Raw genomic sequence first — 23,009 nt, forward strand, 5'->3', positions numbered from 1 at the left:
TTTTTTTTTTTTTTTTTTTTTTGCACAAGTGAAGTAATATATTCATATGCTTGTATAATCTGTAATTGTCTAGTGTGTCTTTTTCTCTATTCATTTTTGTGTGTGTGTACCTCTCTACTACCAGCGTCTCCGAAATAAACAGGAAGATCCAAGGAACGCCCGATAGTCACTCTATCACTGTAGATTTAAAGGTTTTCAGGCAAGCACAGAATGTGAGAAAGAGATATGTGAAACTGGCTGGTGCAAACTAGACTTATAAAGCAGAGATTGAAATGTAATGTCAGCGTGTGTGTGCGGAAATTACTGATAGTCCCCACCCCACATCTCCAGATTGATACGAGAACAAAACATTGAAACCTACTTTAGCCCACAAAGATTATCTGCCAATAGAGGCAATGAATAAGGTTACCTGCTGACATCGAGGGCAACAAATGGGATAAGTCTTTCTGAGAGAAGCTGAGCGATTATCTACAAGTTACAAACAAAAAATGGTCATGAGGTTAGATACTACGAGCTATCCTTTGAAGCAGACTATCTAGAGAGATGTTCTCATATACGAGCATAAACTAAAGAAGTTCACATAGTATATTAAACCTGCCCAACTCGACCAAATCCGCAAATAATTATGTGATCTTGCAAATCATCCGTCTGCAAATAAAATCAGACAAGAAAAAATACTCATCAGTCGGTCTTGTAATGAATTTCTCAATTAGAGAACGTGTGAGCTTCACTGAATTCAGGTGGTACCAGGATTGATGGATTATTTCCTGACAGAGTTATATATGCTATAAACGAAACATCATGATTCCTACCTCACTCTCAACCGGCAACAAACTTCGAACATCATGCAACTCAAACCGAGATGCAATTAACTGGCCACCAGCAGCTAACCAAGGTGTGATAGCCATTGAGATTCCCACGACAAGAAACAGCAACGAAGATAACTGGGGAGACATTATACCCTGAAGAAACAACCACATATTAGGCCTACAGGGATAAAAGGTAGTTGAAAACCATTAAGTTTTGAAGAACATTGGTGCTTATATACTCATGTAGATGACAAACCTGATTGACAGCTTCTCCGAAAGCAACAAATGCAAATTCTCCCCCCGGGGCNAACGAAGATAACTGGGGAGACATTATACCCTGGAAGAACCAACCACATATTAGGGCCTATAGGGAGGGATAAAAGGTAGTTGAAAACCATTAAGTTTTGAAGAACATTGCTGCTTTTATAATCATGTAGATAACAAACCTGATTGACAGCTTCTCCGAAAGCAACAAATGCAAATTCTCCCCCCGGGGCCAGAAGTAGCCCTACCCGAATTGCAGATATTATTGAAATGCCGAACAATTTGCCCATAATCACGACTAACATAGTCTTTCCCACTATCAAGAGTCCCAAAGTTCCCACTATCACAGGGAAATTAGAGAGAAGTAATTTCGGATCAATAGACATGCCAACCTGAAATGAGTGGAACTCTTTTTGTTAGTTTTTATACCTGTGCTTACAGTTGATTACTAATATCAGGATCTTACTAAAACACAAGTAAGTCTTACTTTTCACCATCTATAATTCGTGATTCTTTCCAAAATATGGATACAGTCATAAGGAAAGTTATGTTACCGTCATGAAGAAGAGTCCCAGTAAAAGACCACGATATGGAGCAATATCTGATTCTACTTGTAAGGAAAATTCTGTCTCTGCAAGAAGTAGACCAGCCAAAAACGCTCCTAGTGCCATGGAAAGTCCAGCCTGATTTACAGAAGCGGAAAAATTAAGTGACGGAAACGAATAGCATGTCAGTAAAATAGTCCAATACCAACAAGATCACGGTCATACCCTAGCTGTCAATAAACTAGTCCCAAGAATAACAAGAAGCGTGTTGGCAGAGAATATCTCAGCGTTTCTGTTTTCTGCAATTTGCTTGTAGATTGGTCGAAGAAGCTGTATAAAACAAAATGCCATAGATTAAAACTCTATTGAAACAGATGAATTGAGTACTGGAAGTAGCAGTGACAGCACAGTAGTTCATGAAAACGTGCCTCTTCCTTTTGTAGCAAATCTAAAACAATCACCTAACAAGTTCGGTGGTAATTAACTTATTTTAATATCCGGGATCTCAAAAGTTAAAAGCATCTGAGCCTTACAAGACGGCCACCAGCAATTATGGCAGTAATAGCAACTGCTGCTTTGACTGCAGCAAGCCCAAGAGCTTCAGCAATGGCTTGAAATCCAATCTGTAAACAGCAGTTAGCAACTTAGCATTTTGCTAGCACTGATACTTACTAGACTTCCTTAAGTTAATCTCGCATAGTAGCAATTTCAACCAGCAATAGCAACAGATGACCACAACGTTTCTTCTTAAGAGAGCAACGAAATGATCAAACCTTCTTAGACAATTGCCAACACATGGCATCGAGCAGAAAAAGAAGCCGTACCCAAGAAAAAGAAACCCTAGAGATGAGCTTACCCCTCCTTTCGATGAATTAGGTGATATAAGTGGGATGAGAATCAGTAAAACAACTACAGCTAGATCCTGTGAAGAGAAACAACAAACTGATGAGAAATGCCCCAGCATAGTTGTCGTTATACAAGTACAGAATTAACTCTGTACTGAACCGACCTGGAAAAGCAAGACGGAAAATGAAGCCCTTCCATGTCTGGATGTACTCTCACCTCGTTCTTGTAGAACCTGAAAACCAGGTATATTGTTTCTGTTCAACCATAGCGTCATTGCATAAAAAACATGAAAGGGCTGTTACAGACTTTCTTTCATTAAGACCCCTATGTGAATACAACCAAAAAGGTCACCTGAAGGACAACAGCAGTGGAGGACAGTGCCAGGCCATTTCCAATCACTATTGCCGCTGGACCAGCTTGACCAGCAACATAATGGGCAATCAATCCAACTACAGCTGCTGTCAATAGAACCTAGATTTCAACAATATTAGTACAAGTTAAGCATGTACGTATTGTAGTAGTTGAAATATATGATGTGGAATGATATACGCAGATCTACATATCACCTGAGCGGAGCCTAATCCAAAAACATATTTCTTCATGGAACTCAGTCTTTCAACAGATAGCTGTCAAATCAAAACAAAACAAATATGGCTTTTCGAGCAAACACAATTTGAAAGCAAAAGGATACATAAAACTTATATAAAAAAAAGTACCTCAAGGCCAATGTTGAACAGCAAGAAAACAACTCCAAATTCTGCGATGGCCCTGGTCCCGTGCACATTACGGATTATCGAAAGACCATATGGACCAATCAGAATTCCAGCTGCCAAATACCCAAGAACAGGGCTGCCTATACATTGCAGCAGATGAAGCCATCAAGATGGCACATAAATCTCTATGCAACATGATTGCGAGACCAGAACTGAAAATCTCTTTTGACTGATGAGAACATGGAAATCGTAAAAGTTTGAGGGAAAGGGAAAACAAATAGTGATGCAATGGATAGAAATAACAAAACCAAAAAAGAATCCTACTTACCTCCAGGAATCTTCTGAAATAAAGGCACAAATATGACGCTTGCCAGCAGTAACCACAAAAAATCAAAAAGGGAAGCTTCTTCCTCATTGACCTAATAATGGTAGAAAGTTTCAGCCTGCAAAGTACATTCCAAATAATGTTCACTCTGAAAAAAACCAAAGAACAATCATTAATACCTCCTGGTGAGGGAGCATCTGAAGTAGTTTTTTAATTCTCTTGGGAATTTTTTGCACTTGCCGGATCAATGGCTTCGTACTGGAAGAGCCGTTTTCCGTACTAGTGCTGATAACATCTGGCTGTTGAAGCAGCTGATTGTTTCCCCCTACTCCATTGGAGTATAATGTCAGTCTGGAACGAATAAGAAGATCATATCAACAAAAAGACTAAACTTGAAGTACTAAAATGATCCTTCAAAAATTGACGAAAGTAAGAGTAAGTTTTCAAACTGACCCTGCTCCAAGAAGTGCAAACCCAAGAACTAGTTTGGGCCATTGCTTTTTGACAGAATCAACCAGACTCGCGAACACTGTGGCGGTCCCATCTGGATTGGAAGAGAAGAAAGATGCAGAAAAGAAACGGGAAGATTTATTAAAGGATGCCTTGGGAGAATTAAGAGAGGAACCCTCTTTTGGCATGTCTTTCTCCTGTTTTTTCGTCTGAACATTAATTTTTGACTTTTCAAAATCTGCTTCAACCACTTTAGAAGACTCTATATTTGGCTTTCCATTCTCATGATCGCTTGACTCATAAGGCTGAGTTAGTTTTTGAGTCTTCTGACCAGCAATATCTGGTACAAGATCAGATGTGTTCTGTACCGCTAAAAAATCTTCATCTTTAGGTGATTCTTTTGAAAACTGATGGCTTACATCTTCAATATTATTTGAGAGTACTTCCTCATCCTTGACAGGAGCTTCTTCATCCGAGAGTTGGGTCTGAGTTTCCTCTGGGGTCTGAGAAATGGAGAGAGACTTTTCTGCTCTCTGCAAAGCGATCTCTGCATCATTAACGCGTTGAGTAGCCTCGAGCTCAAATGCTACAGCTTGCTCAGCCAGTTTCATAATATTAGCGACATCCTCCTCGGCTTTCAAGGCATTGATCTGTATTGTCTCGGCGAACTCACTCAACTTGTCCACTTGCTTCTGCAGCTCGTCTTTTTTGCTTTGCAGAGAATTCAGTTGGGCCTCACAATTTGCTAAATTCACTTGGCATTCTTTGATATCATCCTTAGCAGCTAAAAGGGCACCTTCTTTATCCTTGACATCATCTGTTCTCTCGTCAGTCTCTTGAGACGCTTGTGGAGTATCATTCCCTGCAGCAGCTGATTCAAGTGATTCCACTATGACCTGAAGCTTAGCTTCAGCAAGAGATAAGGCCATAGTAGCCTTATGAAGGGCTTCTTTAGCAAGAGATTCCTCATCGACGGTATCACGAATGACATCAAGGGTTTTGTTAACGTGATGCCAAGCAGTAGCGGCTTCATCCTTGAGTGCAATGGCTCTTTCTGAGAATCTCTGAGCCTTTTCCTCAAACATGGTACTATTAAGTCTAGCAACTTCCAATTCTTTAATTGCCGTGTGTAGTAGCTCCTTGAGCTCCTCCAAACTCGCGTCTATATCTTCATTCAAATCTGTAGTTTCATTACTTTCGGAAGATTCCCCAGTTCGATCATCACTATCTAGAGAATCATTGCCCTGACAACTTAACCTAAACCCAAAACCTCGGAGGCGAGTGCCAAGTAATGATTTTTTTTGGCAAGAATGCAAATTATGACTATAAAACCTTGTAGAGAAAGAACAACCCGGATTCAAATTCAATCGAAGACACGACGAGTGCACTTTGGGAATCCTGATTCCTTTGGGATTTGAAAAGCAGTAGTGGTAGTAACTCGCACCATGAGATAGAATCGGCCGTGGAACAGTAGACGCAAATTCCATGTCGAATTAATTCAAAAACTAGACCTTTACTTGGTTCCTCGAACCTTAATATATACTAAACACCTGTCTCTGGAGCAAAACAACAAAAAAATCGAAAATTCCAGGAAGCCACATCATACACAATTCAGACTTGAAATAAAAAAAAATACGGCGACAACGACAAGCGAGAAAGAGAGAAAGAGAGAGAGAGAGAGACTAACCAATCATTGAGAACTGAGAGTACCAACAGATGGCGCGAGCTCGTCTTTGAATCAGAGATTATTTTTCAAATTTTTTTCCCAGTCAAAAAACTGATAAGAGTTTCTCGCCAACCAGACATCATCATCCTCGTTTCATGGTATTTTTGGTAAGGACTATTTTCCCCGATATATTTACGAAAACACCCTGCGCTTCCCCTAAAATAAATGAATGATCCACATCACCCGATAACCACTTGGTTTAATTTTATCCGGTATAACGCATTTTACTTTGAACCGAATAGATGATGATAAGAAAACAGAGAACAAACATTCAAATCCTACCATGCATACATGGATATCGCATATTCGATTATAGACCATGACCATCCATCAGTATGCAAGCATATCATTGATCACTCTGTCAAAAAATCATATTTGTTGCTTTTCTCGACCGTAATATTTAATGTGATTATTGTGATAAATAACCAACGAATCAAAAGAAGAAGAAAAAATCATGTCTGGACTCTTGATTATGGAAACAACTCATTACAAATAAAAATCAAATCACACAACACTCACTCAACAAGAGATATATATTCAAGACTGTGAATCGCCGTTTTCTTCCTTGGTCTCCACTGCGATATCTTCCGTAGCCTCTGGAGGAAGAGTGTTGCCTGAGGCTGTGCGACGGTGGTTCGCCGCTTGGAGCACGTGGGCGTAGTTTCCTTTCTCCATAAAGAGTTGGTTAAAGTGATGCCGACAATACAGAACGCTGTCTAAGGAGGCGTAAGAGGAATGAGTGAGCGTACAGCCACCGTGAGCGCACCGGAAACATGTCTTATGGAAGCATTCTCCTTCCATTTGTACCTGTTAGCAGCAATTAACCCATCAATTCAACATTTTCTGGAACCAACAACCAACATAAGGTTCTGATATCGAATCCATAGTAAACTAAACAGACCAAAAAAAAAAACAATTTTGTTTTTGCCCGTTTGATCTAATCTAGTAATAAATCATATGAACCGAATAAATCTAAGGACATGGAAAAAAAAAACCCCCCAAAACTGAAATGCCGACTAATAGAGCACATAAAATTTTGTGTTTCTACAATACCAGTTCGTTGCAATTTTGCTTAAATCTACAAATCTACAAGTTAGGGACTTGATGGTAAATATTTGTATAAGGAAGAAGCTATAAGATAATGCAAATACTAACCTTTTCAAGAGGGTAAACAGTTTTTTCGCAAGCGGCACACTTGTCTTGTGTTCCACAGAAGATGGAAGATATCTTGCTGGGAGTCCTAGTCTGTAATGTTGAAATTATCAATGCAGTCAATTTCTCAGATCCTATTTATTCGTCCAATCATTACAGAATGAAAGATTGATACGCTTAATTATCATATAGAATGATCATTGTACACATAAATGATGAACGTACCAGCTCAGGCTTCTCAGTTTTTCCTGATAAAAGAAAGAAACTTGTTACGATCATGATGATTTGAATGGAGAAAGATAAGAGAGGTTCGAAGTTGGAGATATATTATATAATATGAACCTGGTTGAAAGTTTTTGCTGAAATTGCCGGACTCCTTGAACAATTGCTCAAAATGAGTCTTGCAGTACAAGACTCCGTCCATGGAGGAATAGTTGCTCATCTGCCATCAACGCATAAATATTGTTTCCATGTTTGGAATCTTTGATTTAATAATATGATCATAGGAAAACTGAACATGAAAATTGGGAACTCAATGATCCCCTGTATAAGAATAATGCAACATACCACAAGGGTTCCTTTGCAATGGGTGCACCTGAAGCAAGACTTGTGGTAAGGCATCCCTTCAATGGACAACATGTCCACCACATACACTGTCTTATCGCAAGCATTGCATTTGTCGAGAGTTCCTGTGAAAGACATTTTTTTGTTTTTTTGTTTTTGATTTTTTTTTGCTGTTGTTTCCTTCTCCAAGATCCTGAATGAAACAGGCTAGAAATTATTTTAATCAAATCAAGAGGTCATCTGAGGAATTAGTTAAAGAAGGAAACCTTTACCTCAGACAAAGGAGGAACCTGCGAAATTTCTGTCCTCTTTTATACGAAACCTTGTTGCAATTGTGAGGCTGTAACGGAGCAAGTTTTTCTTTTTTCTCTCTCTCTTATTTGATTTTGCAAAACCAACGAGATATAATTGGGTGGCAACGTGATTGGAGTTGAGCAAAAGAAGGGTTCTGGTTTCTGACAATTTCAACCCATTAAGGGATGTTACTTTAAGCCAACTGTCTTGAGGTGGTGCAACCCATGTCAAGTCCTGCAAAAGAATATAACAACCTAATATTATACAAATATAATATTCTTCTTCAATAAAATAAAAATGCTTTTAATACATCTGTATGCGTATCTATCAAGATACCCAGTTGTAAGTTGATGCAATTTTAATGAAATAGATAGTGAAGCACCACTAAGTCGATTTTCTCTTTTTCCAATATCTTAAGAATTATAGTGTAGTTCAAGTCTCTCTTTTAGTTAACATTACCACACGACACAATATTTGAATAGAAAAACCTGATATGTAAAGTAAAGTAGTCTTACAACACAACTTGTTGACACAAGATGAGATCTGAGATTGTCTTTCCGTGTCGATCGATTCTCCTGGAACAGTTGACTCCACCATCTAATATGTTCCGTACGACAACATTCAAAGCATGAACGCCTTTAAGATCATATATCTCTACTGACACATTTTCATCGATTGGTTTTGCATCGATTTCGAGAAACGAAGAGGTTGATAACAGAACTGACATCACATGTTTTACCCATTGAGGAGTAATGATGAGTTTCAGACGATCGATATCAGGGGAATAGTGTGGGATTAGTGAGAAGTTTATGTCGTTTCCTTTATCACCTGCCCGGCTATGAGCAACAGAGTAGAGTGGGATCTTTCGGCCAGATGGAGCAGGAGAGTGATGAATTCCCGATAAACCCGTCCACTGATCACCTTTCATTGGTTGGTTATTTTGATTTTCCTTAGGGATCTACAAATGGAAGCAATACCAAGGTGTTATGTTTCACATTTTCATCCTCTAGTTTTGAACACAGATACGTACAGAATCTCCATACACAACAGATTGATTCACCAAGGAACTGGATTCAGTTTGATCATTGCGATTATCTAATTTGTCTTAGCACTTAGCGTAGGATAAGATAGCTGTCAACAAAGGAACTAACCGGTTTGGGCAAGTACTTTCTCACTAACCTTTTGGATTTTCTCTTGAGCAACTGGATAATCATTTTCAGGGGTCACTGACTTTGATGTGTTGGTGTGCTGAAGTCCAGTTTTCCAGATTACAGATTCACGGCTGACCTAGATAATCAAACATGTAACATCAGAAGCCAAAAAATATTGATTTATGCAAGGCTATATTAGTTAAAACTTCATGATAGAGACGACATACCAAAAGCTTTTCAAGAATAATCTCTATCTTGTGTCCCGTACTGCATGATTGCAAATAATTACATATAGTCAAGTCAAACCAAAAAGACCTTCCAGAATCTCATATGCTCTATTTTAACAAATATCAAGTTTCGGTACATTGAGATTTACAAAGTAAAGATGATCAGTCTGAATAATCAGAGATAAAGACAGAACATGCTCTAACTTGTCATTAATTAAGCATCCTGTCAAGTCCATAAGATATCTGAAACCATCAGGATCTGGTACTACTGTAATGCTACAATAAGGAATTACCTAATTCCACCACCACCAGCTGGTCCATTTGTATATAAAGCAGTAAACTCTTTCGTTAAGTGGACTGCATGTTCTTTCTGTTTGAATAGACCATCCATACGTAATCTAATATCTCCACATGACTGCCAAGATGATTCAGCGTCGTTGTTTGTCGCCTTCAAGCTATCAAGCCCAATCACATAAGAAAGAATGCAGTGGTTAACACCAGGAATGGTTTCTTCCATCCAAGATCGAACCTGAAAAAAAGGCAGAGTAAAGTATGTATACAGTTTATGAGAAATGAAAAATCCACTCCAGGCATAACAAGGAGTCATTTCAAGCAAAACTAGTGCTTAATAATGCTACTACATCATAGACATTTTAACCAAAGGCACACCAGAAACTCTGAAGCTTTAGCACGCTGAATAGATCCATGTCCTCCATAAGATATCTCTCCCCATCCTTTCCAACCACACTCCTGCAAAAAAAGAACGAATTATAGAACTCAAAATATGTTGTTCTTTAGTATCAATCTAATAATACCAACATTTTCTATGGATAAAACCTTTGGAATCAACCGCAAAAGTTTCTCAGGCACAGCAGTGTTAGCAGATGGTTTTGCTCCACTGCATTGTATTTTGCAGTCTGAAAGGGGAAGGAAAGAAACGTCTCGAACATCAATCACCTGCAATGAAGGTTTTCAAATCAACTGTTTCCGTTGTTGTTACAGTTGTTTCTTCTAGCTTTTGTACCGCTAACTTACCACATCAGGTGTGATGTAGGCACTAGGATCAGCAATTTCATACAGAAGTTGCTCGGCGCAAGTACTGGTATTTAAAATTCCACCAGTACCTTCAGGCTTTGATACACATACTTTTCCGTCATGGCCAATTTCTGCGTAAGGAAGTGACACATCCTGGAGGATAGGGAAAGCCAAGTCTCTATAATGGTCACCTAAAGAACATTGAAGAACGAAATGACCATACTGAAAATGAAAAACAGCAGTCCATTATTTCTTCCCGGAGCCAGTAAGCTTAAAACGCACCTGGATGCATGAAGTATCCACCAGTGAGCTGACATCCGCATTCTAGAAGGTGGCCAGCAAGAGTTCCCTGAGCTAGCAACTCCAAGTCATTCCAATTCCAGCCTAGTTCATAGACCTAACCATACAACAAGGAAATGATCAGATTAAATCACGAACAGAAACGCCTCTTGATACGAATTCAAGCCAAAGGGAGACAAACGATGATTATAAAACTGAGATATGCAATTCCGAGTGGTTATCTAGTCCAACAAGAAAATCGTCCTGGCTGTCAAATACCAGATAATTGGACGGATAATAAGTCCTCACCATTGGTGCTAAAAACAAGGCAGCATCAGCCACTCTTGAAGTAATTATCACGTCTGGTTGGTACTTCTCCAGACATTCAACAATAGGAGCTGCTCCAAGATAAGTGCTAGTACCCTTCAACAAGGAGAATCAAAATTTCAGGACAACCACAAGGACTAGGAGGAGCTAAATAAAACATGGTAATCTGAAACTCTCTACTCTTGTAACATATAACCTATAGTGCTTCAATGTACACATAACCATGCGTACGCATCTTTTCGTCTATCAAAATAGCAGTCACAAGCTGATAATACCCCATTTGATACATACATCAGGAGTAAGAGAAACAGAATCCTACCCCGGCAGAGCAATATTGACCGCAAGAAGATGATTCAGAGCCTAAATAAGATTCAAAAGACAATGGTTAGACACACTTATAATACGCAGAACACTAAAAATATATCTCCCAGGGATGAAATGAAAGTAGCTTCCAATAACCTGTATCAAAATGCACCTCATGAGCCACAGCCACGGATACTGTGAGCCCTAGTTCACTGGCTACCTGGAGAACTTTCTTCTGAGCCCCTGAGGGATCAACTACATAAGGACAAAACACGAGATTTCAGATCATCAATCAGAAAAAGGGCCACCATTATATAGAGTATAAGCTCTTACTTGCACCCATATTAGTGATTATACAAGTGCCTTTCTCCACAGCCAAAGGTAGTAACAAATGCATCCACTCTGAAACTGTATAGCAGGAGGAAAACATGGCTGAAGTGATGAAACATTCCTACAAACCAATTCTAGCAACTCGATGATGACTAATAATTTTCAACCAAAAAAAAAATGAAGAAATAAACTCAAAAACATGCCACGAGGGTCGAAACCGTCACCGCCAGATGACATAGAGAGCCAGCGATCAGCCAAAGTTCGCTCGGCTAAGCACTCAAGGACAAGATAGTTAAGGTATTCAACTCTCTGAAGCAGTTTGAGAGCCGCCAATGGCCTATCGCCGCCGAATCCAGCACCACATCCGACGTTAACCGTCTCCTTTCGCCTCTTCGGGTTCTCCCTCTGAAAATTTTAAAAAAAATTCATAACCACCAAGAACCGGATGATTCTCAAAAGTTGAAATAACATTCAATGAAAAATCTTACCAACTTAATCACACAATCGCTGAGATTCTCTTTACCGTCCATGAGAGAGAGAGAGAGAGAGAGAGAGAGAGAGAGAGAGTAGAGGTCCCTAAAACACGAGGAAGTGGAGAGATCATGCAATTGGATCTCTCACGGATTGCTTTGAATTCCCGACGTCGATGATCACAGATTGAGGAATTTGAATTTTGGGAAAGACGTCAAAGGAAGCGAGTGGGAGGAGTGAGTGAGTCCCTTGGAGTTTTTATTATGCTTACGGCATCCACATCAAAGGATTTAACAAAACTATCTTAAAACATATCTTATTCTTAATTTTGGAAAAAAATGAAATTAAAAACTTTTTAAAAAACTTAGATATTTCATCGGTCCATTGAAAGTTATTAAATTTGAGGTTTTTAAAAAAGTATATATATATTTTTATTGTAAATTATTATGTTATTTTGTTTAAATTCATAAGACTTGTATACTTTTAAAAAACTTAAAAATATTGCATTCAATAAAAGTTTAAACAAACATTACATAAAGCATATTAAAAAATAGATTACGAAATGATTAATTTTAATATTGATTTTTGCCAAACTTTTCTCATATATGCTCAACCAAATCCGCTTGCAGTCGATCATGTATTTTCTTGTCACAAACTTCATTTTGAATGGTTATCGTATCACTCATCATATTTCTGAGATTTGAAGGGATGTCTGTAGAATACGTGAAATCCACTTCTGAAGTTCGGTTTGATTCTACTTGTGCAAATGTGGCCTCATCATACTGAGTATACCCATCACGTTCATCTTCTACAATCATGTTGTGCAATATGATACATGCTCTCATTATGTTTCCATTTTTTACCTTATCTAACATAAGAGCTGGGTTTTTGACTATGGCAAATCGAGCTTGCAAGACTCCAAAAGCACGCTCGACATCTTTACGTACAACTTCTTGGTATGTAGCAAATAACGATGCTTTCGGATCTTGTGGCATTGAAATTGATTTGACAAAAGTAGCCCATTTTGGATAAATACCATCGGTGAGATAGTAAGCCATACGATATTGTCGTCCGTTGATAAAGTATTTTTCTTTGGGAGCTACACCTTGTAATATGTCATCAAAAACTGGTGAGCGATCGAGAATATTGATATCGTTTAATGTACCTGGAGCTCCAAAAAATGCGTGCCATATCCAGAGGTCTTGTGAAGCTACAGCCTCTAGAACAATTGTTGGTTTTCCAGATTCACGTGTATATTGACCTTTCCATGCAGTCGGACAATTCTTCCACTCCCAATGCATACAATCTATGCTTCCTATCATCCCGAGAAATCCGCGTATCTCTCCAATATCGAGTAGTCGCTGAAGATCTTCTGGTGTGGGTCTGCGTAGATACTCATCTCTAAATAAATGAACTATTCCTTCAACAAACTTTTCCAAACATAACATAGCAGTGCTTTCAGCAAGACGGAGGTATTCGTCAAACGCTTCCGCTGCAGAACCATATGCCATCATACGAATTGCTGTTGTACACTTTTGTATTGCAGAGAGACCTAGCCTTCTGTGACCATTTCTTCTTTGTTCAAAGTATGGAACTTCTGTTGAGAGTCGTTCGACAATACGCATGAACAAGGGTTTGTTCATTCTAAAACGGCGACGAAATATTTGAGGATATGTTGCATCTTCACGGAAATAGTCATCCCATAAGCGTTGGTGACCTTCTTCACGTTTTCTTTCAATGTGGACTCGTTTCTTCTTCTTGGGTTCCAACGGATTCATTGCTTGATCAAAACGATTCTGGATTGCTTGATCAAAATAATTGTTGAGTGTTTGATCAAAATACTCATCCATCTTTTCTTCAATGTTATTAGAAGAAGATGTCATTTAAAAAAAAAAATAGAAGAAGAGTTTGATAAACTGGGAGAATAATATTGTACAAGAAGAAGAATATGTATTTTTGGAAGATGAAAAAACTTAATATTGTGGGTACAAATATGAAAAAGCTTGATATTGTGGGTACAAAGATGAAAAAGCTTGACCGTAATGTGTCTACGAAGATGGTCTTATATATTGATGACCTTGTGGTGTTACAAAGGCATGACACTCTCGTTCGTGACCAACTATGCAGGTCCGTGAACTCGTTGCTTGCTGTCCTTGAGAAAAAGATGCATGTCCGTGAACTCGTTGCTTCTTGTCCGTGAGAAAAAGATGCAGGTCCGTGACTCGTTGCTTGTTGTCCCTGCCCAAAAGCTTCTTGTCCGTGACCAACAACTTCTTGTATTCTTCTTCTTCTTGTCGGCAATCCTAATGGAAGGAGACATAGCAATCATGAAGGATTGATTATCTGGTTAGGTATGTAAAGGAGAAAGAAAGGTATATGTTTAGGTTCAGCCAACACTTAATATATAACTAGAAGTGAGGTGTAAGTGTATTTGGTTTTTAAATGTGACATAACAAGCAATCAATGACAACTACCAAGCATTAAGTATAACCTAACACTAGACAATAAGTGTATTACTGTGACAACAACCAACAATGTATGTTTAAATGTGACAATACAAGCAAACAATGACAAGTTACAAACCATTGAGTGTTTAAGAGTGACATTTACCAAACAATTCTTGTCAATTGAATGATGCAAATTCATGATGCAAATATCCGAAAGACTAAGAAAGAGAAAGAGACATCAATGAATAATTATCTTTTTCAATCAAACTGATTCGTTACTAAATACGCTCAGACCAGCAACCAAAACCATCAACGTAATCAATGAATAAATAAACAGTCAAGAGTTGAGTAAGATAACTCATCTGCAAATGTTTGGCATTGCGCAAATAAGACCACCTTCTCTGCTTTGATCTGCAACCAAAAAATTAAACATTTTAAAAAGATGGAAACTTGCTTTCAGTTCTAATATAAAGTAGTAGAGGACTAGCTTATTATACAAACCGGTGAATGGATGTTTAAGACTCCAAGAGCAGCCATTCTTTCATCTTTTTGCAATCTCAAGTCCTCAACAAGAGGCGTCACAGCAGCAAGCTTCTCTTTCAATGATTTTGAACCTTTCTCTGCTTTGATCTGCAACCAAAAATAAAACATTTAGAGACCCATATTTTCTGCTCCATACCAAAATAAAACAAAACTTTAAAAGCCATTCAATTCACGAACCCTCCAAACATCAAAAATCAGATATCTTAAAAACAGATACTTGTAGAAGAATAGGTTAAAATGGCTGCTTATAAACAGAGAGCTGAGCTTGTGACAATGGCTGCTTATTATAAACCACAGAGGAACCACAAAAGATACAGAACCGTCAACCGTTACTCGTAGAAACAGATGTCAGATCTGAAGCTTAACATAAGAAAGCTTCTCTTTAATTTTGCAGAGAGAAAAAAAAATTATTTGACAAAAGTAGTCACTGAAAATACTAAACCGATGATGATCAGATTTCAAATTCTCAAACACCTATCATGTAATTTTGCTAAAATCGATTCCAATTCCTATAACCCTAATTTCTTCTCACATCCATAAAACTCTCATGCATGTCTATCTGCAAATGAAATCAATAAGATTATGGCCAAGAAAAAAAAAACTTACATAGCATCATTGAACCACCCCTTTGGAGATTTAGCCACTAGAAAATCCGGTTGGGTCAACCAAAAGACTCCCGGATTGATGAGCCCAGAACGGTGGAGATGAGCCGACGGTGAAATCCCCTTTCCAATTGAGAATCACCTTCAATTCTTTGCTTCTTCTTTGTGGAGAACCTATCGACTTCGAAATAAACGAGAGAGACGAGAGAGACGAGAGAGAAAATCGGGTAACAAAAAAATAAATTTTTATTTTTTACTCATCCAATCAGAAACTGACACAGCCAAGTTTCTAAACTCATCTAAAATATCTTATGTAACCATCGATCTAATTACACAAAAAAAAATTAAATTTAATCTATAAAAATACTTTAGGAACTCTTAAGATACTTGTTAAATCCTTTGATGGGCTTGCCCTTATCCCACCACCACCACCACCATTAAATTAAAGAAAGTGAAGAACTTAACTTTAAATAGTAATTTACTAAAACGGTCCCTAAACTTAAAAATTATTTTTCACACAGGTCCCTTCTTTTCTATAATTGAAAAGGTTTTGCCAAAATAATTAGGATCCGTTTCGAGTAGAAGAAGAAATAGAATCAGAGGGACTACAGCAGTTTGTTACTTGGTAGTAAGTAGGCAATGGAAGGAGAAGGATTCTGCAGCGATTGGGGAGAGATAGTAGCAGAAAAGGTTGTGTCGGCATACATCTCTCTGCCGAAGAAGGGAAAACCTCAGGGACGTGAAGTCACCGTCCTATCCGCTTTCCTTGTCTCTTCCCAATCCAAAGGTCTCTCTCTTGGACTATTTTTGCTTTATACTTTGGTTTCCTTCTGCTGTTTCGATTTTGAGCTAATTTAGGGTTTGTGTGCAGACCCGGAAGTAATAGCGTTGGGAACTGGGACCAAGTGCGTAAGTCGGTCGCTGTTGAGTCCCCGTGGAGACATTGTTAACGATTCTCATGCCGAAGTTGTCGCCAGAAGAGCTCTCATGAGGTTCTTCTATTCCGAGATTCAGCGGATCCAGCAACTGACTTCCCCCGATCAGAGGAGGACATGTTATAATAATGATGATGCCAAGCGCCAGAGATATGATGGTAGCGTAACAAGCTCGATACTAGAGTCAGCAGACCCATGCTCTCCTGGAGAAGTGAGTTATTATAAGCTCAAATCTGGGTGCCACTTGCATTTGTACATTTCTCAATTGCCATGTAATGTAATCATCAGCTTCTTATTCGTTTTTTTTTTTTCTTCTTCTCGTGTTTCAATAATGTCTTCTGGCACTGACCATTTTTTTTTTTTGTTGATATCTATCTATAGGTGGTTATGCTTCTACTAGTTCACCCTTGTATGCCCTGAAAAGTATTCCATCAACACAAGTAGATGACGAAACCTCGTCTGGGCATTCTCATGTTCCAGAGTTTGGTAATAGCAACAAAGGTATTGAACTCTCCTGCCTCACTGTTGCAAGAATTTGTTCTCCCTGCTTGCCTTCTCTTATATAGCAGCTGGAAGATAGCGGATTAGACTGATGTTGTTGTCAATTTACTTTGGATGTCTCCATTTCAGGTAATGGCTCACAAGTAGCAGATATGGTGCAAAGAAAGCCTGGTCGTGGTGAAACCACACTCTCTGTTAGCTGTTCGGATAAGATAGCTCGATGGAATGTTCTTGGAGTTCAAGGTTTCTTCTCTAGTCTGTTAATGTTTTTGCAACCTCTTACGGACTTTTAATTGCATCAAGCATATATGTCATATGATATTTGGTCAATTTTTTTAATTCTTGTGGGTCTATGCTTGACGTTTGACAGAGAACTTCTTTTGTCATTCTATATTTTCTTATGGGCATTTTTCTCTCTCTTTGTGTGTTCTTACTTTAGGGGCACTGCTTTCCCAAGTCCTTCAGCCTGTGTATATTTCTACCATCACCGTTGGACAATCTCTGCACTTTCCTAATAGTTTTTCTTTGGCTGATCACTTGCAAAGGTCTTTGTATGAGAGGATCCTTCCATTATCGGATGAGCTTCTAACTTCCTTCCGTTTAAACAAGGTTTCATTAGCTTCTTTATACCAGAGTATCATGTAAATTGCAGCAGTTACTTGCATATATTGTGCTAATTCCTTTTCAGCCACTGTTTTTTGTAGCTCCAGTACCACCATCAGAATTTCAGCATTCAGAAACTGCTCAAGCTACCATAACATGCGGGTTAGTTTTCAATGCTCTCAACCCTTAATCACATGACATGTTTTTCTTTTCTTTCTTGTTACTTATTAGGTGACGATGTATTTTTTGTCACTTAGGTATTCCTTGTGTTGGAACCATTCTGGGTTACACGAAGTTATTCTTGGAACAACCGGTAGAAAGCAAGGCACCTCAGCTAAGGGAGCTCTGTATCCGTCTACTCAATCATGTATATGCAAGTAAGAAGAGGAGCCTTGTTATCCAAGCACGACCTTGCTTATTTCTAGTTGATACCAAAGTCATCTGTTTCTTTTCTTTCTAGACAGCGGTTACTTGAACTATTCTTGAAAGAAGCTCACGGACACGAAAATGAATCTTCTAAGTCAATAAGATCTTATCGAGAACTGAAGGTGCATGTGATACTGATTATTTTCTGCTGCTTCATTTTGATTTAACATGCTTCCACTGGCACTACTTGCATACTAAAGTGTATGAACCATAGCGAGTGTTTGACATGCATTCCACAAGATTGCGATACTTTTCTCTGGTTTATTGTGAGATGATTTACGTTTTTTTGTTTGTTCTAATTCTATGCAGGACAAAGCTACGGAATATTCTTTGATGTCGAAGATTTTTAAAGGAAAATATCCATTCAACAACTGGCTAAGAAAACCCTTGAATTACGAAGATTTCTGATAGATTAGTCTTGAGGTATGTCTTCCTATTTGCTCTCTCTCTCTCTCTCTCTCTCTCTCTCTCTCTCTCTCTATCAACCTACCTTCTTTGCATAATTAGTTCATTAGTTTACAAGTTGCTAAATTTGACAGCTTTGTTTAGGGAAGCAAAGTAATTAACTATTATTATGATGATTACGTTCCAATAAAAAAAGAGTTGAGACCATGAATCACAGAAAATACAAAGAGTGAACAATGTAAAACGGAAAACCCAAAGAAAGCAAAAGCAGATAGTATGAATTTGAGTGAAACGAATGAAGATGGAATTAGTTTATAAGTTCCATTCAGAGATTGACTCGTCCCTTGATGATGTCGAGGCTCATCTCGCTAGGATCTGTTGCTTGCAATTCAACTTGAATCCCATCCATTTCCCTCTTGAATCTGTCCTTGGAGCTTGCATACAACATCTTACTCCTCACTCTTGATGTATCAGGTGACCTGAAGCAAGTCGATGTCTCAGACTCTCAGTTATCACAAAGTCTATGTTTCCAAATCATTAGAAGAAAAGAAAAGAAAAAACAGGGGAAAGGAGTTGTACCATGCGATGAAAAAGATCTTGCTCTTCTGGCAATTCTCAGGAGTGGTGAAATCAAAGTCATAGACAGCATATCGGCACTCGTCCTCTGGAATAGATCCGGTGAAATCGTCGTAAGTTTCTTCTGGATTCCCAAGCTTGTCTATCATAACTTGCTGAGCCTTCTCATCGATTTTGAAAATAATGTACCTATAATTTCTCTTTGCTTTCAACTCCAAGAATTTGAGCTTGCACTCATCGCTTACATGCATCCCAGAAGCTGAGTTAGCCTGCACAATCGAACACACGCATAGTGAACTAATATGATCACAACATATTACATGATTGATTGATTGATTGGTGATACCATATATATAAAAAAAAAAAAAATGAGATGTAGGAACATACCATGTTTTCTGCTGGAAATTGAGGGCTTGATGATCTGAAAGTAGAGAAGGTAGGGGGGTGGTTTTAGAGGGTGGGAAGAAGGAATAGACAAGTAGGTTTGGTTGGGTCGTTAGGCTGGTCACGTCTTAAAACCAAGAAGACTTTGATGCTGTCACGTTGTAGCCATATTTTACTTCATTAGAAATATTAGAGGAAGTCTATATATTATATTCACGCTACACATCATAATTCACATGTACATATGTGTGTGTATGTAAAGCACATGTGGTGAAGTTCGTTTTTGTTCCGGGCATCATTGGGGAGTTGAGGAGGTTTCATGATGTACATGTTTTCTTTCTTTTTATTAAATTTTTTTGACTTTTTCTTTCCTCACAATTTGGTTGGTCGTAGACTTTGCTAATTTATAAAATTTAGCGGGAAAACAATATTTTTGTCAACGAGTTCATTATATTTCTCAAAAGGGGTTTTGCACTATGAGAAATTGCAGCTATTATCAATATAGCAAGGTAAAAAAAAAAGGGTTTGGCCGAAAAATAAACAAATGTTGCATCGATGTCACTTGACAACATTGTAGAAATTATTTTGGTTTATCGGCGGCAGAATACAAAAAAATTAGGTTAGCCTGTTGAGAGCCCAATCAAAAGCCCATGGGCTTATCCCTCGGAAAAATAGACCACTTGCCTATTCAACCATAATATTTATCCGACTTGTCGGTACATTGTCTATTCTTCAACGAGAAGAAAACTCAAAATATGGTTATGTAAGGATTAGATTAGATTAGATTAGGTTAGATGATGTTGGTGTATACTCTCCTCTGGGTATCGAGGAGTATCGACACTTGCCGGTTTGCTTGGGCTACTTCCGCATCGGTTTGATTGAGATACTATCTCTTTTTTTCTGGGAGTATCCACATTTTTATATATATATCCTCTTATTAAAATCGAGAAATTTATTATATGGTAGTTCGTGGATTTGAAATTGTAAGGATCCCAACTATACGAACACCGGAAAGTGCGTCTTGGATGGAGGGATAAAAAAGGGTTTCTGCTTTTTGTTCAGTTGTGTTTTGCTTCTTTCTTTTAGTTTGAACCAAATTAATACTGCCGGTCTCACTGTCACTGGCCGAGCTAGCTGGCTCACCAGAATGGTTGCGAGTTGACAAGGTACGACCTGTTTCTTTATACCAAATTTGTAAGTTTGATATCTCTCTCTGTAATTAAGAAGATTGGGAAAAATCCTGCTTGTTTATTGGCATTGCCCATTGTTGTCTTATAACGGAAACAGAACATCGATGGGATGGGAGGTCAAAGCTCAAAGATTGTTACATGTTGTTGGAATTCATCTCACAAGACTGCTGCTCTTGAAGCTCCATATGTTGGTGACGTCTCTGTTTGGCTCTCCCGGACTATTTCTTTATTGGCTTTATGCCCTGTTTTCTTTAATCCTTTTTACGTAATTTACAGAAAACGCAGAGATTGAGAGTGAGGTAACAGATGTTCCGTCTTTTAGTGAATACACACTAGAAGAGCTTAAGATCGCCACCTCTGGTTTCGCTTTGGAGAATGTTGTATCTGAACATGGAGAAACAGCTCCAAATGTTGTCTATCAAGGGAAACTGGTGACTCATAAGAAGATTGCCATCAAGCGCTTTTCTGGAACTTCCTGGCCTGATCCACGCCATTTCCTGGTATTTTACATTTATCCTCTAGTTTATCTTAATTGCCAATCTCTCAAGTCTCATATCTCTATTAACTTTGGTTGTGTCTGTTTCCAGGAAGAAGCAATATCGGTTGGTCAGCTACGCAGCAAAAGAATGGCCAATTTACTCGGCTATTGTTGTGAAGGCGGTGAGAGATTACTTGTGGCTGAGTTTATGCCTAATGAGACACTAGCCAAACACCTTTTCCACTGTACAAGAAAATTTGCATTTTGATCAGTTCTCTTTTAATGCTCTTTTAAGATTGTTTGTCTTAGTATTTACATTACCACTTTTTATATCTACCACCAGGGGAAATACAGCCAATGAAATGGACGATGCGACTAAGGGTTGTCTTATACATTTCAGAAGCTCTTGAATACTGTAGTAACAAAGGACACGCGCTATATCATGATTTCAATGCTTACAGAGTTTTGTTTGACGAGGTACATTCCATAATAAACTAAAGACATTTTTTTTAGAGACCATGTTTTGTTTCATGCTATCATCCTCCACTGACGCTTTTATGGATCTTTTTATAAGGAATGCAATCCAAGACTTTCAACCTTTGGGTTAATGAAGAATCGTCGGGATGGGAAAAGTTATACCACAAATCTTGCTTTCACCCCTCCTGAGTATCTACGAACTGGTGAACTTCATTTCCCCCTCTCTCGTAGGTCATACTTTCCCAACAACTTGAGATTTAAATGTGTGTTGATACAGGGAGAATCACAGCAGAGAGTGTAATCTACAGCTTTGGCACTCTTCTGCTTGATCTTCTCACCGGAAAGCATATTCCTCCTAGCCATGTAAGTGTCCATGGTATTACTATTTTACTTTAATCATTTCTTGATTTATCTTTACTTATTATTTCAGCCTTCTGCTATGTGTTTAGGCCCTTGATTTGATTCGACACAGAGACCTTCAGACTCTAACTGATTCCTGCTTGGAGGGACAACTTTCCGACAGTGATGGCATGGAGTTAATACGCCTGGCATCTCGATGTCTTCAGCATGAAACTCGTGAGCGACCAAACATAAAATCGTTAGTCAATGCGCTGATATCTCTCCAGAAAGACACAGAGGTTCCGTCTTATGTTCTAATGGGTATGCCTCAGAGTGGTACTTTTGCGTTACCTCCGTCCCCTTTTGCTGAGGCTTGTTCGAGACAAGACCTGACTGCTATGCTCGAGTTCTTGGATAAAATTGGATACAAAGACGATGAAGATGTAAGTCATCAGGTTTTATGCCTATATCAACTTTTAAACCCACTTAGAAGTTAGAGCCCTTATGGTTCCCATCACATGAAGGTTTCCTCATGGTTCTATGTGACATGTTTAACTGCAGCTTTCGTTTCTGTGGACGGAGCAGATGCAAGAGGCTATAAACTCGAAGAAAAAAGGCGACATTGCATTCAGAAGGAAAGATTTTAGTGAAGCCATTGAATTTTACACGCAGGTCTGTCCTTCTTCCGCACTTGAAACAGTAACAAGACCTTCCTCCTTGGTTGACAATGTCCATATCTATAAAATTTCTCTCAGTTTCTTGATTTGGGAATGAGCTCTGCAACAGTCTTTGTGCGGCGCAGTCTAAGTTACCTGATGAGTAACATGGCGAAAGAAGCTTTAGATGATGCAATGAAGGCTCAAGGCATTTCTCCTGTGTGGTACGTTGCATTGTATCTGCAGTCTGTTGCTCTTGCTGTTCTGGGGATGGAGAAGGAATCTCAGATCGCACTTACTGAAGGATCCAACCTTGAAGCCAAAAAGATTTCAGCTTCCACACAGAACTAAAGACATTGGGTTTTGTAAAAGATGAAGAAGCTATCATTCAATGAAGGGAAACAATCGAAAGGTAATTTGTTGTCTCATTTGAAGCTAAGAAGGTTTAGGTGTTGGTTAAGCATTATACTATTTCAAACCTTCATCAAGGCAGAAGCTAATCCATTGTTTTCAGTTGATACATAAGAGACCTTGGGATGTATGGACACCAAGAGAATATTATACAAACTCCATTAACAAACAGATGCAGAAAGCAAAACAAAGCTTATAATGTCTTGTGCAGCTCAACCTCTTCTG

General features: G+C 38.6%; 7 protein-coding genes and 2 long non-coding RNA genes across 14 annotated transcripts in view; 3 read left to right on the forward strand and 6 right to left on the reverse strand.

Moving 5' to 3' along the window:
- The window catches only part of LOC104738613 (K(+) efflux antiporter 1, chloroplastic-like), a 7,383-nt gene extending 1,604 nt beyond the window's left edge, over positions 1–5,779 (reverse strand). Inside the window, exons 1-17 of one of the 2 annotated variants that reach the window (XM_010458777.1) lie at positions 5,640–5,779; positions 3,956–5,502; positions 3,682–3,853; positions 3,506–3,596; positions 3,181–3,317; positions 3,031–3,090; positions 2,816–2,935; positions 2,628–2,696; positions 2,475–2,540; positions 2,152–2,241; positions 1,844–1,948; positions 1,628–1,756; positions 1,256–1,465; positions 813–962; positions 595–648; positions 410–468; positions 111–177 (exon numbers count right to left, since the gene is read on the reverse strand). In XM_010458777.1, the coding sequence (XP_010457079.1) occupies positions 111–177; positions 410–468; positions 595–648; positions 813–962; positions 1,256–1,465; positions 1,628–1,756; positions 1,844–1,948; positions 2,152–2,241; positions 2,475–2,540; positions 2,628–2,696; positions 2,816–2,935; positions 3,031–3,090; positions 3,181–3,317; positions 3,506–3,596; positions 3,682–3,853; positions 3,956–5,439 (3,063 nt within the window). In that variant the 5' untranslated portion in view covers positions 5,440–5,502; positions 5,640–5,779. Of the gene's footprint in view, positions 1–110; positions 178–409; positions 469–594; positions 649–812; positions 963–1,255; positions 1,466–1,627; positions 1,757–1,843; positions 1,949–2,151; positions 2,242–2,474; positions 2,541–2,627; positions 2,697–2,815; positions 2,936–3,030; positions 3,091–3,180; positions 3,318–3,505; positions 3,597–3,681; positions 3,854–3,955; positions 5,509–5,639 lie in introns of both variants that reach the window. The other variant, XM_010458776.2, reaches the window with a different exon arrangement.
- LOC104738615 (LIM domain-containing protein PLIM2b) lies at positions 6,040–7,919 on the reverse strand. 2 transcript variants are annotated; one of them, XM_019235219.1, is made up of 6 exons: positions 7,667–7,919; positions 7,398–7,587; positions 7,173–7,272; positions 7,056–7,078; positions 6,834–6,923; positions 6,040–6,485 (listed from the first exon to the last, which is right to left on the reverse strand). In XM_019235219.1, exons 2-6 carry the CDS (start codon positions 7,530–7,532, stop codon positions 6,216–6,218), a joined length of 618 nt encoding a protein of 205 aa, XP_019090764.1. In that variant the 5' UTR covers positions 7,533–7,587; positions 7,667–7,919; the 3' UTR covers positions 6,040–6,215. The 2 variants fall into 2 exon arrangements, with proteins under 2 accessions (XP_019090764.1, XP_010457082.1); XM_010458780.2 differs by lacking the exon at positions 7,667–7,919 and having other exon boundaries at positions 7,398–7,660.
- On the reverse strand, positions 8,063–12,077 carry LOC104738614. The gene is made up of 14 exons (XM_010458778.1): positions 11,829–12,077; positions 11,544–11,745; positions 11,344–11,418; positions 11,167–11,265; positions 11,027–11,067; positions 10,690–10,803; positions 10,384–10,498; positions 10,102–10,292; positions 9,904–10,023; positions 9,736–9,816; positions 9,360–9,595; positions 9,067–9,106; positions 8,868–8,975; positions 8,063–8,646 (listed from the first exon to the last, which is right to left on the reverse strand). The coding sequence occupies exons 1-14, from the start codon at positions 11,868–11,870 to the stop codon at positions 8,200–8,202; spliced, it is 1,911 nt and encodes a 636-aa protein (XP_010457080.1). The 5' UTR covers positions 11,871–12,077; the 3' UTR covers positions 8,063–8,199.
- On the reverse strand, positions 12,411–13,661 carry LOC104743095. Its single transcript, XM_019235395.1, has 2 exons — positions 13,115–13,661; positions 12,411–12,976 (listed from the first exon to the last, which is right to left on the reverse strand). Exons 1-2 carry the CDS (start codon positions 13,659–13,661, stop codon positions 12,411–12,413), a joined length of 1,113 nt encoding a protein of 370 aa, XP_019090940.1.
- Positions 13,696–15,808, reverse strand: LOC104738619. Its single transcript, XR_759799.2, has 3 exons — positions 15,408–15,808; positions 14,760–14,888; positions 13,696–14,669 (listed from the first exon to the last, which is right to left on the reverse strand). It is a non-coding gene; the product is annotated as an uncharacterized LOC104738619 (long non-coding RNA).
- On the forward strand, positions 15,957–18,860 carry LOC104738618 (tRNA-specific adenosine deaminase 1-like). 2 transcript variants are annotated; one of them, XM_010458784.1, is made up of 10 exons: positions 15,957–16,190; positions 16,275–16,610; positions 16,720–16,839; positions 16,969–17,082; positions 17,279–17,448; positions 17,528–17,604; positions 17,700–17,819; positions 17,903–17,990; positions 18,178–18,291; positions 18,748–18,860. In XM_010458784.1, exons 1-9 carry the CDS (start codon positions 16,043–16,045, stop codon positions 18,274–18,276), a joined length of 1,272 nt encoding a protein of 423 aa, XP_010457086.1. In that variant the 5' UTR covers positions 15,957–16,042; the 3' UTR covers positions 18,277–18,291; positions 18,748–18,860. The 2 variants fall into 2 exon arrangements, 1 of the variants encoding a protein (XP_010457086.1); XR_759798.2 differs by lacking the exon at positions 18,748–18,860 and having other exon boundaries at positions 17,907–17,990; positions 18,178–18,267.
- Positions 18,428–19,446, reverse strand: LOC104738617 (actin-depolymerizing factor 10). Its single transcript, XM_010458783.2, has 3 exons — positions 19,237–19,446; positions 18,853–19,118; positions 18,428–18,752 (listed from the first exon to the last, which is right to left on the reverse strand). The coding sequence occupies exons 1-3, from the start codon at positions 19,237–19,239 to the stop codon at positions 18,599–18,601; spliced, it is 423 nt and encodes a 140-aa protein (XP_010457085.1). The 5' UTR covers positions 19,240–19,446; the 3' UTR covers positions 18,428–18,598.
- On the forward strand, positions 18,870–19,218 carry LOC109128917. Its single transcript, XR_002035263.1, has 2 exons — positions 18,870–18,962; positions 19,069–19,218. It is a non-coding gene; the product is annotated as an uncharacterized LOC109128917 (long non-coding RNA).
- LOC104738616 (probable serine/threonine-protein kinase At5g41260) lies at positions 19,969–23,009 on the forward strand. Of its 3 annotated transcripts, XR_759797.2 has the most exons (11): positions 19,969–20,399; positions 20,521–20,614; positions 20,700–20,923; positions 21,011–21,146; positions 21,245–21,378; positions 21,476–21,581; positions 21,656–21,741; positions 21,828–22,160; positions 22,279–22,389; positions 22,473–22,785; positions 22,888–23,009. XR_759797.2 is itself a non-coding variant. In XM_010458781.2 (10 exons), the coding sequence occupies exons 2-10, from the start codon at positions 20,533–20,535 to the stop codon at positions 22,722–22,724; spliced, it is 1,464 nt and encodes a 487-aa protein (XP_010457083.1). In that variant the 5' UTR covers positions 19,969–20,399; positions 20,521–20,532; the 3' UTR covers positions 22,725–22,953. The 3 variants fall into 3 exon arrangements, 2 of the variants coding, with proteins under 2 accessions (XP_010457083.1, XP_010457084.1); XM_010458781.2 differs by having other exon boundaries at positions 22,473–22,953; XM_010458782.1 differs by lacking the exon at positions 19,969–20,399 and having other exon boundaries at positions 20,524–20,610; positions 22,473–22,953.

This window comes from Camelina sativa, chromosome 14 (assembly GCF_000633955.1).
Source record: "Camelina sativa cultivar DH55 chromosome 14, Cs, whole genome shotgun sequence".
NCBI classification, from domain to species: domain Eukaryota; kingdom Viridiplantae; phylum Streptophyta; class Magnoliopsida; order Brassicales; family Brassicaceae; genus Camelina; species Camelina sativa.

Bases quoted from the DNA above. Each gene is read 5' to 3' on its own strand.
- LOC104738615 (XM_019235219.1), bottom strand. From the start codon at position 7,532: ATGTCTTTCACAGGAACTCTCGACAAATGCAATGCTTGCGATAAGACA. The intron at 6,924-7,055 runs GTACGTTCATCA...TCAACATTACAG, and splicing joins AAACTGAGAAGCCTGAGCTG to ACTAGGACTCCCAGCAAGAT. The intron at 6,486-6,833 runs GTTAGTATTTGC...TGCTGCTAACAG, and splicing joins CTGTTTACCCTCTTGAAAAG to GTACAAATGGAAGGAGAATG.
- LOC104738614 (XM_010458778.1), bottom strand. From the start codon at position 11,870: ATGGACGGTAAAGAGAATCTCAGCGATTGTGTGATTAAGTTG. The intron at 11,746-11,828 runs GTAAGATTTTTC...TAAAATTTTCAG, and splicing joins GCGATTGTGTGATTAAGTTG to AGGGAGAACCCGAAGAGGCG. The intron at 9,596-9,735 runs GTGTGCCTTTGG...CCTTTTTTTCAG, and splicing joins CTAAAGCTTCAGAGTTTCTG to GTTCGATCTTGGATGGAAGA.
- LOC104743095 (XM_019235395.1), bottom strand. From the start codon at position 13,661: ATGGATGAGTATTTTGATCAAACACTCAACAATTATTTTGATCAAGCA. The intron at 12,977-13,114 runs GTATGCATTGGG...TTGGAGCTCCAG, and splicing joins GATGATAGGAAGCATAGATT to GTACATTAAACGATATCAAT.
- LOC104738618 (XM_010458784.1), top strand. From the start codon at position 16,043: ATGGAAGGAGAAGGATTCTGCAGCGATTGGGGAGAGATAGTAGCAGAA. The intron at 16,840-16,968 runs GTATTGAACTCT...TCTCCATTTCAG, and splicing joins GTTTGGTAATAGCAACAAAG to GTAATGGCTCACAAGTAGCA. The intron at 17,991-18,177 runs GTGCATGTGATA...AATTCTATGCAG, and splicing joins GATCTTATCGAGAACTGAAG to GACAAAGCTACGGAATATTC.
- LOC104738617 (XM_010458783.2), bottom strand. The intron at 18,753-18,852 runs GTACAACTCCTT...GACTTGCTTCAG, and splicing joins AAGATCTTTTTCATCGCATG to GTCACCTGATACATCAAGAG.
- LOC104738616 (XM_010458781.2), top strand. From the start codon at position 20,533: ATGGGAGGTCAAAGCTCAAAGATTGTTACATGTTGTTGGAATTCATCT. The intron at 21,379-21,475 runs GTACATTCCATA...TCTTTTTATAAG, and splicing joins ACAGAGTTTTGTTTGACGAG to GAATGCAATCCAAGACTTTC. The intron at 22,161-22,278 runs GTAAGTCATCAG...GTTTAACTGCAG, and splicing joins GATACAAAGACGATGAAGAT to CTTTCGTTTCTGTGGACGGA.